We start from the raw sequence: 16,274 nt of genomic DNA on the forward strand, positions 1-16,274 counted from the left end.
TCATGGATGTAGATATTTGACCCATTTCATAAGTTAACATAACTCTGACCTTCATTAAAATGAAGAAAGACTTTTGATATACACATACATTGTTGAGTACTATACAATATGCCAATTTCAGATTTTTCACGTGATTATTGCAAGAGATACGGACTTTAAGGTGATTTTCTATTGCTGCGGTGAGCATGGGTCTGCCTGCAGACAGTACTTGTCACAACATTGGGCCATAAATGTCTGAAACCAAGTAATTTAAATCAGGTTATAGTGGCAATGGATCTGTTTATTGATTAGTGTCACACTCAATATAAACTGGCAATGCTCTCCCTCACACTGTTGCTGTCAGCTACAGCAGTTGAACTAGGATTGCTATCTATATTGGTCAACTGTGGAGAGGAAATACGACAAATTTGGACTATAGGCAGGTCCTGGCTCTTCATTTAACAACAAAGCCATATCCAACATAAAGGAATGTTTATATAGGCCTACATTAGATGATGAAATCCTTGCAGTTTCTCATTGCAGACACCTTTAAATAGTCATGTATGCTTTGTCACCTTATGTGATATTAGTCAATACAATAAAAAAAATCCTTTGGTTGGATAGGTAGTTGCTACATTTTAAAATTTTACAAATGTAGATCCCATAAGTAATTATTGTTTATGCAGTTTTCATGCAGATCTTTCTGTTTTTCATCTGCTTTAGCAGGTAATTTGCTACTATAGAGCAGGGGTGTCTAACCTGTAACCAGTGGGCCACATGGTGTCCAAAGCAAGTATCAGTGTGGCCCAAGAAGTGAGTGTCCATCACACACTTGGTGAGGGAGTGAGACAGAGAGAGAGAGAGAGAGAGAGAGAGAGAGAGAGAGAGAGAGAGAGAGAGAGAGAGATTCCGTGTTTTGTAAGGCAGGGATAAATTGAGTATTTTCAGATTGAAACTTCTGCCACACAGTGCTATTATCTCATTGGTCCATCCCGTTCTTATCATTGCCACCTGTGCTATATACATGAACTCCTAGAGTCCCGTTCATATAACCAGCTAATCTGTCACAAGAGCTGGTCTGTTGTTTTACTGCTGCTATGAAACCAGAAATTTACAGGCGTATAATGAAATTAATTTTTGGAATGCACGAAGTTACAATCTAACAACCAACTGAAAGAAAAACTGGGTCATCTACCTTTATTAGACAAATGATACCTGCCCAGAGGGAAATACCTCTTGCTGCATAGTTATACGTTGTATATATAATCTTTGTTTGGAAGAACTTACATTTGTGAATAGCTATTTTCTCAGATGAACACTTGAGAATACCCTGAGAAGTGTAACCACTTTGATTGAACCTGATATTGATACTTTAGTTTCCCAAATTCAAAGTAAAGTGTCACACTAATTTTATGATTTGCACTTACTTATAATATAAAACGTAAAATTTAATTACTCCCATATTGCTTTTCTGGAATGTAGAATCATAAATTGATACATTCTAAACTACTGAAATGTGTGAACATGTGATTTTCTTTCTTTTTCTTAGCAGTTGTTTTTAATGTTACTTATATTATGTATGGCCCAAAAACACTCCTCTTCATCCAATATGCTCCAAGTAAGCCAAAAGATTGGGGACCCCAGATGTGGAGCTTCTCACGAATGTTAGCTTGTTGCTTCTTGTTATACGTATGATTCTGATTTATCTGCAGTAGTGTTCTGTGGCACTGTTCAAAATTACAGAGTGCCCGTAGATTGTGAAAGAAATCACTATGTAAATGATAATTTTGGGTTTCAGTTAATATTTTGTATGCTTGTTTCAGGGAATATGAATTACTGCTTCGAACTTATGATGGAGATGATCCACTAAGTATTTGGTTTGAGTATGTTGAATGGGTGGAGCAGAGCTTTCCAAAAGATGGTAAAGAAGGAAATCTGATGACACTTCTACAGAATTGTTTAACTCGATTTAAGGATTCAACGGAATATTTTCAAGACATCCGGCTTGTTAAGCTTTGGATAAAATATGTGAGTAAAACAAAAGTTGTCAACTTGTTGATAAACAAATGATCAACATGTTATTTAATTATAAGTTGATGTATTATTTTGACAGGGTCTTTATAGAGAAACAAAACTTGCATGACATATATGAAGGATGGTTCCCTGTTAGATAAAGAGTTAGATTTAAGCTGAAGTTTTATTTTAGCTCCATTCTTGGGAAGTTTCATTTTGCGTATTTTTAGTTTTTAGGCAAAATAAATACATCTAGTGGGATCAGGGATTATAAATCCTCCCCCCCCCCCCCCCCCCCCCCACCCAGTTATGTTACAAAGGCAGGCTAGTAAATTGTATTTGTCTTACCACTGGGTTTGAAAAGTAAACAGTCTTGTAAACTACAGTTTTGTCTCCTCTTTTTTTTATATATATTTCAGAGGGATCGTACTTTTCATATTCACAGTGGGCACTCAATTCAGAAAAATTCATATGATTTAGTTAGCAGATTCCTTCTGGCTGTTCAGATAATCATCACTGTTAATGTGGACTGTACATCTCTCTCTGTTTCTCTCTAACTTTCCCTCATTGCATTACTAAGAAACTTTTCTTTGAGTTTACATGCTCCTTCCAGGTGTTTTTGTGTACATTTTAAAGTCTGGTTTAAATAGGTGGCAAATATTGTTTTCTTTTAGGTAGCTTGATAGACAAAAAGGACTTGTCATTGAAATTTAATGTGTTATCCCAAACTGATCTGTTGTAAAATGTACAACTTATTGGCCTAGACCAGGTAAAATGTAACATACATTATTTGAGTAGTGTCCCAGCTATGTTATAATGAGGATGGTTCTCCATATCTGCCGTATTATCATTGCATTCCACCCTCATAGGTAACTTATATCTGTAGTGTTTTTAGAGGCATTGCTGTCATTACTAACTTTTACTTTTCCACCTCTGGCAGACTGACAGTCAATTTACTGTTAGTGTCAGTAAGATATTGATCTGAAACATTTTAATCATTGCAGGTAGTTTTGAAATAGCAAGCCTTGGATCACATCTCGTACATCTACATACATAATCCACAAGCCACCGTACATTGCTTGGTGGAGGGTACTCTGTACCACCAGTCATTTCCTTTCCTGTTCCGCTCGCAAATAGCATGAGAAAGGTGACTGTCTGTCTGCCTCAGTACGAACCCTATACTCTGTCAAAAATTACTTTACAACTGACACTTCAGCAGGAGCATGTGTAGGTACAGGACAGAGCTGCCACATCCTGCATGTAACAGTACATTTCATTCAGCTCGTGCAAACATGCAAACTATTCACTTTATGATTATCGGGGTTGCCACAATTTGTGGAAATCAGGGAATTTCAAATGTGTATGGGAAATCTGGGAAATATCAGGGAAATATCAGGGAAATTTGAAAAACACTGGAAAAATCTTTTCTCTCAGTAGATGACGTGGTTTGTCTACTGAGCTGGGCGCAGCCAAGTATGTGCACTGTTTCCGTACTGCCTCATTCCTACTTCTTCTCCCCTTCTTACCATTCCCCTCAGCTTGCAGTCAGTGCTGCCACCACTTCATGCCACTAGCCTAGCAGCTGCCTGCAAGAGGCAGGAAGACTTGAGGAGTGGTTTGTTTGGATCTGATTCTTAGAGACTATTGACTCAGTGGCTGGAAATGGCGGTCATGTGTGCACGAGTTTGTCTGAGTAATCACGTGAAAGTGTGTGTGCCCTCATTTTCTGACGAAGGCTGTGACCGAGTGTGATTGTCTTTTCTACGTGTCTGTCTGTGGCTCAGCGATCATCTTCACAGTGAATTGCTACCTATCCTCATTAGTATTGATTCTCAGAGTATTCATGCAAGTTATCTGTTGCATGGATTGATCACCACGGTCTCATTTCATCAGCATGCTGTCTGAAACTTGTTACTAGCTGGCCACAGGAGTGACTTCCACAACAGGCCAAAAACGCAGGCCATTTCTGTGGGTATCTCTAACGGATCGGGCCTGCTGATCTGAAGCAAGACCATTGTGTTCCACTAAAGTGCAGGCTCTGCCCACCAGATCTAGTCTCACTGATCTGCCCACAGACGGTATCTGTTTGTGTGTGGCTTACTGTGGTGGATTTTTTTTATAGACACTTTATTATTTCTAGTACATTTTAGCACATTGAAAGTATTCAGTATATTAGAAAGTATGGATGATAAGAAGGGAAAAAAAAATTGTGGCAGTCGCTGGCTGTTTCCACACTATGAACTCGTACATTTCTCGAAAGAAAAATCGCACAGTATTTGTAAAATGAAATGATAGTATGGCATTGATGACAGAAGCCGGGTTGCAAGTCTTCATTCAGGTGATGCTGTATTGGCACAGTTGTGTGTTGGTGATCATGAAATGATGATGAGGGCAAGACACCCAGTCCACTAGTGGAGAAAATCTCTATCACGGCCGGGAATCGAACCCGGGCCTGCTACATGGTAGGCAAACACATCACCACTCAGCTGAGCAGGCGGACACAAAATGCCACTAAATTAATAGACATAAAACAGTGTGTAATAACTGACAATAATGAACATAGTAGAACCGGCTTTTTGTTGGCGGTCACCTATAGTGCTGGTTTGCACAACTCTTCACCGCCTTATACACTTCTTTCAAGAGGCCTACTTTTCTGAGGTTATTTCTGAAGTCAGTGAATGCCTTCAGACTCCAAGGAAATGCATATTTTTGTCACCAAATGTGTTTAGTTTTATTGAAATAAAATAGCATCAGTGGTGGATCCGACAGTCTGAAGGACTAGGCCCACAAATCAACTGGTTATTATTTCATGCAAATAACAATTTATTGATAAGTTAAATTTTAACTTAAAATCAAAGAAATAAATACTGCTATTTAAATATTAAGGCCACAGTTTGGAGATAAATGACTAAAAGGTCACTCATTTCGGACTACTGTAGTCAAACGAAGCCACACTTAATACTCATCTTGTGCAAGGTGTCGGCACTGCGTGGATGAAAAAGATGCCTTGAGATGGTTATTTTTAAACAAACAGTTGGATGACGTATCTGGCAGATCGGTCCAGGGTTATGCAGATGGACCAGGCTCAAAGCAATGTGAAACGGCAGTCCGTACAACCTGATGTATTGCGCTGTCACTAACCAAAGATCAGACGGCCACCAAGTTGCCCCTTTCCACAGCCAGAGGCTCGCACTAGCTGGTGGATGCAAAGAAGGGAGACCCCACCAACTGACACACGCAACACACCACTCGTCCAACAGTCAGTTTCCTGTGTCAGATGGATGCGGCTTTTGCAGACCAACTTGGCTCAAACAGCACAACTCAGCTCTCACATAGGAACCTGATGTCACAAACAACTCGGCTGTAACGTGGAACTCTGCAGTCTCAGACCAACTGTCTTCCCACCCAGAGACACACCACACTGCCAGCACTTCCTCCTAGGCCGACTTCAACCAAAGATGCTTACTGAACAAATAATAAATAGATAGCAAACTTGATCCAGTGGCGCCAGACAAGATGCAAGCGAAGTAAAATATGGTGCCACAGCTCAAGTGGTCTTAATGAAACACACATACCATTTGGCTTGCTTTCTCCATCTCAATACAGTTCATTGCAAAAGATATTGAGATTAGTCCTTCAGATTTTTGCCCAAATGTTTACAAGTACAGAAGTCCCTACATTTTTTTGTCAACTTATGTCTTCACTCGCCCTTGAGATCTCAAAATTTGTCAGGGAAAAATGCTATAACTTGTCTGTAAATCAGGGAAATATCAGGGAATTTCACTTGGGGGAAACTAGTGGCAACCCTGAATGTGGAAATTGCATCATTGTCTTCTGGAAGAGTTACACTACATTTCAATTTTAGTTTCATCTGCAGCGACACATTATTAAGATGATATAAGGACAGTTAATGAAAGTGCATTTTCTCAAGACTTTACTGAATTTTTTTCATGTGGGACACTTCTTTGTTAATGAAGTTAGCTGAGTACATAATGAGAATGAAATCTTAAGAATGCACCATATTTTAATGTGTATGAAACCAGAACTCTATCAGAGATCTCTAATGTGAGATAATTTCAATTAAATATGAAGCGCAATGGTTCGCTCGCCTGTCAACTACTAATTGGATGCCCGAACAGTTCTGACGCAAGAAACAGTCGCTGTAGGTTTGTGGTGAGCCTTATAAATTTTTCTGATCCTCCTAATTAATTCTAACACAACAAAAAATAACATTAAATGATTTTATCATGATAGGTAAACACATCTTAAATAGAAAAACCTCTCTTGATTTGAAAGAACAGAAGTGATGAAAATAATAAAGCCTCTATATTACTGAAATTATATTGTAAATGGTAATATTTATTTTGTATGGTAGTTACAGAATTCCTGAGATGAACTTATGATATAATTTTCTTATGTGTGCACTCACAGATGTAAACAGTCCATGTCAGACATGTAGCTGGAAATGCCTGTGCTCTTTTTCTACAGAGATAATGGTAAAACTCCACCGATATCACTCTCATCGCTATGGGGGATTGTTGAAGTGTCACTATCACTGTCATTTAATGAAATTATCATCCCCTTCACTGGATTTCCTAAAAGAGCTTCATTCTGCCTTGCTATTTTCATAATGGTCTGCATCTGTTTTCTTCCAATCTTCAGTGGTGATGTACCTGATAGTTTCTCTTGTGAGATCTTTGATGGCAGAGAGGGTAAATTTATTATTATTCATGACAGCATAACCTTTAATTTGGGTCCATATTAATCTACTGGGTTGAAATGACAATGATAAGGGGAGAGCTTAATGACTGCATGCCCATGTTCTTTTCCAGGTTATTTCATGTAGGGGGAACTGTGGCTTATGGAGATACAACTGTGGCTTATGGAGATACTAGTTTCCCATGAGCTCTCTTATCTTTTTAAGGTCATCACTTACATAGACGTTATGATGCTGAAGCCAGTCAATCATAGGTACCTTCTCAGCAACAACAAGGAGCATTATCTAGAATAGAACAATTGTTAAATGTGGTACTGCTCATTCCTTCATGATAAGCTCCTGTTTTCTTTTTTGTTTAAAAAGCAGGAGACCATTTGGGGGAAAACTTTGTGAGGTGCCTGCAGGAATAAGAAGTCTACTCCCCTTGCCAGAAGGCATTGCCATTGTTCTTTCAGCTGTGTCATCTCTCCAGCGCTGCTTGAGAATGTGACCAGAATTGAACCAGTTTCCGTCAAGCCACACCACTTCGTCGATATTTATGCTACGGATGTCCCTTCAATATCCCTTCAATATCTTCCTTTAATCCGATCTGGTATGTACCCCAAACACTTGAGGCATATTCAAGAATGGGTCGTACTAGTGTCCTCTATGTGGTGAACCACCCTATCCTAAAATTTCCCAATAAACCAAAGTTGACCGTTTGTCTTCCCTACCACAATCCTAATACGCTCGTTGCATGTTGTACCACTTCGTAGTGTTACACTCGGATATTTAAGTAATGTGACTGTGTCAAGCAGGACAGTATTAATTCTGTATTCGGCGATTACAGGTTTGATTTTCCTACTCGTCCCCAGTTACTATAATTTTTCTGCCTTTAGAACCAGATGGCATTCATCACACCAATTAGAAATTTTGCAAAGTCATTCTGTATCTCCATGCAGTCACTCAACTTTACCACCTTCCCACAAGCGACAGCATCATAGACAAATAACCACAGATTGTTACCCACCCTGTCTGCCAGATCATTTGTATTGATAGAAAATAACAGTGGTCCTATCACACTTCTCTGGTGCACTGCTGACGAATCCCTTCACCATTATGAACACTTGCCATTGAGGATAACCGAGCAGGATGGCGCAATGGTTAGCACACTGAACTTGGATTCCGGAGGATGATGGTTGAGACCTGCATCCAGTCATTGTGATTTAGGCTTCCTTAAATTGCTTAAGGCAAATGCCAATCTAGTTCCTTCAAAAGGGCACAGCTGCTTTCCTTACACGTCCTTCTCTAATCAGAGATTGTGCTCAGTCTGCAATGACCTCATTGTCAACAGGACATCAAATGCTGGTCTCCTCCTCCAGCCATCGAAGACAGCTTACTGAGTTCCATTACTCAAGAAATCTTCATGACTCTCACATATCTCCGAACCTGTTCCATTTGCTCGCATCTTCGTTAAGTCTGCATGGGATCTCATGTCAAATGCTTTTCAGAAATCTAGAATTTGGAATCTGCCTGTTGCCCTTCATCCATAGTTCTCAGTGTATCGTGAGAAAGGGGCAAACCAAATTTCGCACTAGTGTAGCTTTGTAGAACTGTGCTGATTCGTGAACATAAGATGTTCTAAGAGGTCAGCAGCAAACTGATGTTACAGATGTATTGTGAATTACTTTATACTGCTAACTATGGCTGAAGTGTAACAGGTAGATTACATATTTGTAGATTTTTGAAAAGCATTTGACATGGTACCCCACTGTAGACTGTTAACGAAGAATGAACACATGGAATAGGTTCCCAGATGTGCGTCTCAAAGACTTCTTGAGTAATAGAATCCAGTATGTTGTCCTTGATGGCGAGTGTTCATGAGCCAATGGTATCAGTAGGAGGCTACCAGGGAAGTGTGATAGGACTGCTATTATTTTCTGTATACATAAACAACCTGGCAGGCAGGCTGGGTAGCAATCGGCCGTTATTTTCTTATGATGCTGTGGTGCACGGGAAGGTGTCAAAGTTGATAGTCTGTAGGAGGATACAAGATTTCTAGTTGACGTAATGAATGGCAGCTGACTCTAAAGGTAGAGAAATTTAAGTTAATGTGGATGAGTGGGAAAACCAGACCTGTAGTGTACAGTATTAGCAGTGTCCACCTTAACAGCCATGTCATTTAAATATCTGGGCATAATGTTGCAAAGCAATATGAAATGGAATGGGCATATGAGGATTGTGACAGGGAAGGGGAGTGGTCGACTTTGGTTTATCGGAAGAATTTTAGGAAGGTGTGGTTCATCTATAAAGGAGACAGCATATAGGATGCTAGTGCAATCTATTCTTGAGTACTGATAAAGTGTTTGGGATCTACACCAGGTCGGATTAAAGGAAGTCATTGAAGTAAATCAGAGAATTGGACCGGTAGGTTTGAACAACATGCAAATGTTACGGAAGTGCTTTGAAGCTCAAACGAAATACCTGGAGGGAAGGTTATGTTCTTTTTGGGGAATACTATCTACAAAATTTAGAGGATTGGTATCCGAAGATGACTACAGTATGATCCTATTGCCTCAGGCATACGTTTTGCATAACGACCACAAATACAAGATATGAGAAATTAGGGCTCATGTTGTTGTTGTTGTGGTCTTCAGTCCTGAGACTGGTTTGATGCAGCTCTCCATGCTACTCTATCCTGTGCAAGCTTTTTCATCTCCCAGTACCTACTGCAACCTACATCCTTCTGAATCTGCTTGGTGTATTCATCTCTTGGTCTCCCTCTACGATTTTTACCCTCCACGCTGCCCTCCAATACTAAATTGGTGATCCCTTGATGCCTCAGAACATGTCCTACCAACCGATCCCTTCTTCTGGTCAAGTTGTGCCACAAACTTCTCTTCTCCCCAATCCTATTCAATACTTCCTCATTAGTTATGTGATCTACCCATCTAATCTTCAGCATTCTTCTATAGCACCACATTTCGAAAGCTTCTATTCTCTTCTTGTCCAAACTATTTATCGTCCAGGTTTCACTTCCATACATGGCTACACTCCATACGAATACTTTCAGAAATGACTTCCTGACACTTAAATCAATACTGGATGTTAACAAATTTCTCTTCTTCAGGAACGCTTTCCTTGCCATTGCCAGCCTACAGGGCTCATATGGAGGAGGGTACCCTCTACCACTGCTAGCTAGTTGTATCCTTTCCTGTTCCACTCGCAGATAGACTGAGGGCAGAACAATTATCTATATGCCTCCATAGGGCTCATATGGAGGCATATAGATAATTGTTCTGCCCTCTGTCTATCTGCGAGTGGAACAGGAAAGGATACAACTAGCTAGCAGTGGTAGAGGGTACCCTCCTCCATGCACCGTATGCAGAGTATGTATGTAGTTGTGTATGTAGAACATAGCTTCTACTACAAGTTACAAAGGTATTCCCAAATAGTACTCAACTGATTTTGAATGAAATTCTGGGAAATATTTTGACTATCTATACTGAATTGTGCATTTCCATATAGAGTTTCAGGCTATTTAACTGGCAACAACAGTATGTGAGCTAAAGTATCCGGACACCTGGCTGAAAATGACTTAAAAGTTCGTGGCGTCCTCCATCAGAAATGCTGGAATTAAATATGGTTTTGGCCCACCCTTAGCCTTGATGACAACTTGCACTCTTGCAGGTATACGTTCAGTCAGGTGCTGGAAGATTTCTTGGGGAATGGCAACCCATTCTTCATGGATTGCTGCACTGAGGAGAGGTATTGATGTCAGTCAGTGAGGCCTGGCATGAAGCTGGTGTTCCAAAACATCCCAAAGGTATTGTATAGGATTTAGGTCAAGACTCGGTGCAGGCTAGTCCATTACAGGGATGTTACTGTCGTGTAACCACTCCACCGTAGGCCGTGCATTGTGAACAGATGCTTGATCATGTTGAAAGATGCAATCGCCATCCCCGAATTGCTCTTCAACAGCGGGAAGCAAGAAGGTGGTTAAAACATCAATGTAGGCCCGTGCTGTGATAGTGACACAAAAGAACAAGGGCTGCAAGCCCCCTCCATGAGAAACATGACCACATCATACCACCACCGCCTCTGAATTTTACTGTTGGTTCTACACACACTGGCAGGTGACGTTTTTGCATTTGCCATACCCACACCCTGCCATCGGGTCGCCACATTGTGTACCGTGATTCGTCGCTCCACACCATGTTTTTCCACCGATCAGTCGTCCAATGTTTACACTCCTTACACTAAGCGAGGCGTTGTTTGGCATTTACCGGTGTGCTGTATGGAATATGAGAGCTGCTCGATCATGAAATCAAAGTTTTCTCACCTCCCGCGTAACTGTCGTAGTACTTGCAGTGAATCCTAATGCAGTTTGGAATTCCTGTGATGCTCTGGATGGATGTCTGCCTATTACACATTATGACCCTCTTCAACTGTTAGTGGTCTGTGTCAGTCAACAGACGAGGTCGGGCTGTACGCTTTTGTGCTGTACGTGACCCTTTACGTTTTGACTTCACTATCACATCGGAAACAGTGGACCCAGTGATGTTCAGGAGTGTGGAAATCTCGCGTACAGACATATGACACATGTGACACCCAATCACGTAACCATGTTCGAAGTCTGTGAGTTCCGCAGAGCACCCCATTCTGGTCTCTCAAGATGTCTGATGACAAATGAGGTCGCTGATATTGAGTATCTGGCAGTAGGTGCCAGCACAATTCACCTAATATGAAAAAGTATGTGTTTTTTTTTTGTGGGGTGGGTGGGTGTCCGGATACTTTTGATCACATAGTGTATGTACTGTAAAGTGTGCAGTCCAGTACAGTACCTCCAGTTGTTACCGTTCCAGTGGAGTTTCACCAAGGGAATAGCTTTCCTGCCCCACAGATATGGTAACAGTTTGTCTGTGACGTCTTACAATGCTGGAACGTGATCAATATTTAGTAATGTTATTTTTAGAAGTGTTGCAGTTGTAACACATTTCATTTTTTGTACTTATATTTTTTATAACTCTTTGAATTGATGACTTTTATTTCTCACTAAATATCGGAATGAAATGTGTTACTATCAGTACATTAACATAAAGCCTGTTGAACAGGAAAGTGGTCACCAAGCAGCTGGGAATACTGGCATCTACGAGCATATTAAAGCTTTCATTTTGTTACTCTGAATAGAGAGTAATACATCAGTCTTTTTTAGATTGCAATCATGATATTGTGTGTCTTGAAATATTTATTTGTCTTGATGAAAGCAATGTGACAGCCATGATTTTGTTGAATTAATCGGTAAATTTTTTGTTCTGCTAGAAATTTTTTTCTCTTTACTTTCTGTCAGTTGTCCCAAATTTGTGTAGATCATAAAGTTTGGTTAGCAGTGGCCTTCTTCAGATCTGAATACAGGTATAAAATCAAAGCAAAAAGCAGGAGTTTGGCAGCTAGGGAAGACAAGTAGCAGCTTGAGCGAAAGAAATTTCTCTATGAAAGTTGTTTTTTGTCAGTATAACATTATCAACTACTTTTGGGTGGGGGTGGGGTGGTTGGGATTGGCGCATTGCTCCCCACATGCTGGGCCTTTCGACCCTACATCTTTTGCCAGCTGCCTTGTTCATCCCTCCTTTATTCCATTTTAATTGCCTTTAGATGTGGGTAGCCCATTTTTACTGCCTCATCCAATTTTCCGTTTTAGGGGTAGCACTCTGATGTATAGTGGTTGCTGTTCCTCGCTTTAACAGCTATGGGAAGGACAGCTCCCAACATGTGCAAAGCCCTGGGGGCACTCGCCTGGCCTCAACCACATACTGACCTGATTATTTCTCTGGCCTTGTTTATTGTCAGTCCCATTCATGCCAGTCAAGTTTTTAGCCTTCTCACTTTTAATGTTATAAATCTCTAGTGGACTAGGTGTTCTTTATTCTGTAACTGCTTTCACCCTTAATCTGGTTGATAGGTGTGGATGGGGTTTATCTCACCATAGATGAGCCCTGGGAGGCCCCTTTTCATCTGCTCTGACCTACTTACCAGCCTGACCATATTCTTTTACATCTCCTCCTCTGGCATCACAATTGGTTTCAGTGCCTCACTTTTTACTATTCCTCCATACTTTCACAGTTTGGACATCTACTGCATGAAAGCTTTGACTCTTCACTGTCATGTTCTTCACTTATAATGAAACTCTCATCTTACACTTTATTTCTTCCTCACGCATTTCAGAATTGTCAAAGGAACAGAATGTAAAAGAAGAGGAACACAATGAGAAATGTATCATCATAAACTGAATAAAATAATACAGACAGCAGAATTTACACTACTAGAAGACCTTAGATACTAAGTATCCCATCCAACTTAATCTTTCTAAGCATAAGTGCAAACTGGCTCGCATTTGGCTATAGAATGATAAAGAAAACAGTGCCACCAGATGGCACTAACATAACAAAAATGCCATTGTTGTAAAAGAATTTTTTTCCGTAATTCGGTTCAATTTTTGGGGACATCACTAACCACAGTGCCTCTGTCAAGAGGCAGTTCATCTGATGACTTCACTGTTTAGTCCATTGATCCCCAATGATCATATCTTGGATGTCTGTGTTCTTATTGCAATGATGTTGCAACTGTAAAATACATATATAGTGTAATTGAAATAACTAAAGATTCTTGACAGTTGTGTGTGGAACAAATGGAAGGGGAGGGGAGGGGGGTGGGGGGAAGGAGGTTGTCAGAATGTGATAGAGTGCACCCACCAGGCTTACTTTCAGTGTGTGGTCACTATCTGGATGTTAGAAAGTTGTAAAGAAACAATGCCAAGCAGGAAACTTTTGTCAGTGAAAATTTTTTTAAATACAGTTATGGTTGAAACAACCATTCCCCAGGGAGGACACATCATTGTTCTCTTTCTGGGACCTAGACTGTACTGGGGCTGTCAGAAATAACCAACTTTTTGATCTGTTCTTCTAACAGTCCTTCACAAATTCATGACTTCTCGACTACTGCCTGGGTCTGGCTCTTATTTTGTCAGCATTTTAGACTGACTGAGAGTAAACTCATTTGGAGGCCAGTGTATATTCGAAGACATTGTGAAATGGGCATGCAGTTAGATAGAAATTAATGTGGCATGGGTGAAACCTGATCATGTTATGTCCTTTCAATGTGCTAGCATGGCATTTTCAGCTCTTGCAGCTCTCCAAATTCCACAAACTTCACATTGCTCATGCTAGGTTTGATTTTCTCTGATGGGACATTCATCTCTACTCAGAATAAAATATCTGGTTTCTGCCATTGTGTTGTCAAAGGTTATTTAATACAATCTTTTCTAAAAAATTGGTGACAATGCTAAAAATTCCTCCATGAAAGCTGCTCTTTTCTGTGTTAAAAGTTGATGGAAGTAATTAAAGAATAGATTTAAGCATGGCCAGTTAGAAAGGATACTTTCTTATATTATATTAGGATATACAGTTGGATCATTAGTTTTCCTGTTTGATATATAACAATAGCTGTTTTATCCACTACTTTGATAAGTATGAAGTACTTCAGTTTGTTTGCCCCCAGGGGCTCAGCATTCATTTGCTGGGTACGGGCTTGGCGACCCCGGGGTTCCTGAGCTGGGGACTGGTGAGCACCGCCCGTCCCCCGTCACCGTAGCCTCTGAGCATACTTCAGCGACCACCGTGCGGCGCGGCGGTGGAACGTTGTGTGTCTCAGGGAATGGGGATCTTGACTTGACCGCCCGGATCGCGAGGATGGAATAAACCTCTATAAAAAAACCCTCAAACTCAAGGTGTGCTGCGCGCTGATGAGATGCATGGCTGTTGAGGTGGAACAGTCGATAGCGGGCAACCTCTGGGGAACCTGCCGCACCTCAGTTGTATAAGGCTTACCTAGGCACGCGGGGCTCTGTCTAGGTGGACTTGTAGTTCCCTAGCTGCTCGTGGGACTGAGATGGATCCTTCGAAATCCTCTTTTCTTCCTCCCAGCGGAAAGGGTGAGCCGCTGGAAGGTTCTAACACCCAGTCTCTTAAGAGGGCCCGTGCAGTCAGTCCCCCTGACTCGGGCGCTTCTTTAAAACAGTCCGGTCTTAGGTAACAGAATGCATTCTGGTAATCCGAATGTGTTTCTCATTGTGAAACGGAAGGAGGGTAGTTTTGAGAAGGTTTCGCCCTTCTATATACAAAAGGGATTGGAGGGAATCTGTGGCTCCTTAAAATCGGTGAAGCGCTTACGTAATGGGACCTTATTAGTGGAAACTTCCACTTCCCAGCAAGCAACTAACCTCCGATCTGCTAAATGCCTTGGAGAGTATGCCATAGACACTGAACTGCACAGCACCTTGAACTACAGCAAAGGTGTTGTGACGTGCCGGGATCTAGTTGACATTCCCAAGGAAGAACTGCAACGGGAGTGGGCTCCGGCAGGTATTGTTGATGTTCAACATATCATGAGGAGGGTTGATGGCAATCTTGTCCAATCCGACTCCTTTATTCTAACCTTCAGTAGCACGAAACTTCCTGAACATGTGAAAGCTGGCTTTCTTCGCCTTAGTGTGAGGCCTTATTTCCCGACCCCAATGCGCTGTTTCAAATGCCAGCGTTTTGGGCATACCACCCTCGGCTGTAAAGGCGAAGCGACTTGTGGAAACTGTGGTCAGGCTGCTCATGAAAGAGTTGGTTGCTCGCCTCCAGCTAAATGTATTAATTGCTCTGGGAACCACCCTGTTTGGAGTCGGGACTGCCGCATATTTTTAGAGGAACGCAAGGTCCAGGAAATAAAAACGACCAAGCGTATCCCCTATGGTGAGGCCAAGAAGATTTATAAGTCGTTGCAACCTCCCACATTTGCTACATCTTTTGCATCCCTGGTACAGAAGCCTACTCCAAAAGTCGATGCCTCGACGCAGACTGAGGTGGTGAGTGTTGGCACTAACACCTGCAGCTGTCAGTGCACTTGCACTGCAGCCGGTGTTTCAGAGCCAGTCACCCCTACTGGAACGGCAGACAAAGGTACAGTGGCGAACTTGGTCCATCCCCTTGCGCCTCCAACAGCTGAGGTTGTCCCCAAGCCCAGTGCGCCAATTACCACTCCCGCATCAGCTCCCTCAAAGTCCACCAAACCACAGGAAGCTACTGTACAGCAGCAACAGCGGGTCAAATCCCGTGGTAAACCATCTGACCATGCGGATGTTGTTTTACGCGATGCTTCATCTGACTCTTCCCCAGAGCTGATGGAATAAGATGCATGTGTGGGGCACTCATCTCGTCCCATGCCTGCCCCTCCACCTGCTGCGGTCTCCCCGCCCCGTCGGAAAGACAGGATGAAGGTGCTACCCCCAACATAGATGGCTCCCATACTCCAGTGGAACTTGCAAGGGTTCAGGACGCATGTGGAGGAACTTCGTCTCCTTTCTCAGGGTAGACCACTGTGTCTCTGTCTCCAGGAGACGTATTTCCATCCATCGTACTCCCCTGAGATACGAGGCTATACACTCCACAAAAAGGACAACCTGCGTGGAGAGAGAGCTAGAGGAGGCGTAGGTATTTTCGTCAGGACGGACTACCACTCCTCGCCTCTCACTTATGACGAC

General features: G+C 41.8%; 1 protein-coding gene across 3 annotated transcripts in view; it reads left to right on the forward strand.

The window, feature by feature from the left end:
- LOC124798379 overlaps positions 1–16,274 on the forward strand; it is a 172,605-nt gene that overhangs the window by 41,968 nt on the left and 114,363 nt on the right. For all 3 annotated transcript variants that reach the window (XM_047261751.1, XM_047261750.1, XM_047261752.1), the window contains exon 2: positions 1,803–2,007. In XM_047261751.1, coding sequence (XP_047117707.1) covers positions 1,803–2,007 — 205 coding nt within the window. The remainder of the gene's footprint in view (positions 1–1,802; positions 2,008–16,274) is intronic.

Source organism: Schistocerca piceifrons, chromosome 5 (genome assembly GCF_021461385.2).
Source record: "Schistocerca piceifrons isolate TAMUIC-IGC-003096 chromosome 5, iqSchPice1.1, whole genome shotgun sequence".
Taxonomy (NCBI): domain Eukaryota; kingdom Metazoa; phylum Arthropoda; class Insecta; order Orthoptera; family Acrididae; genus Schistocerca; species Schistocerca piceifrons.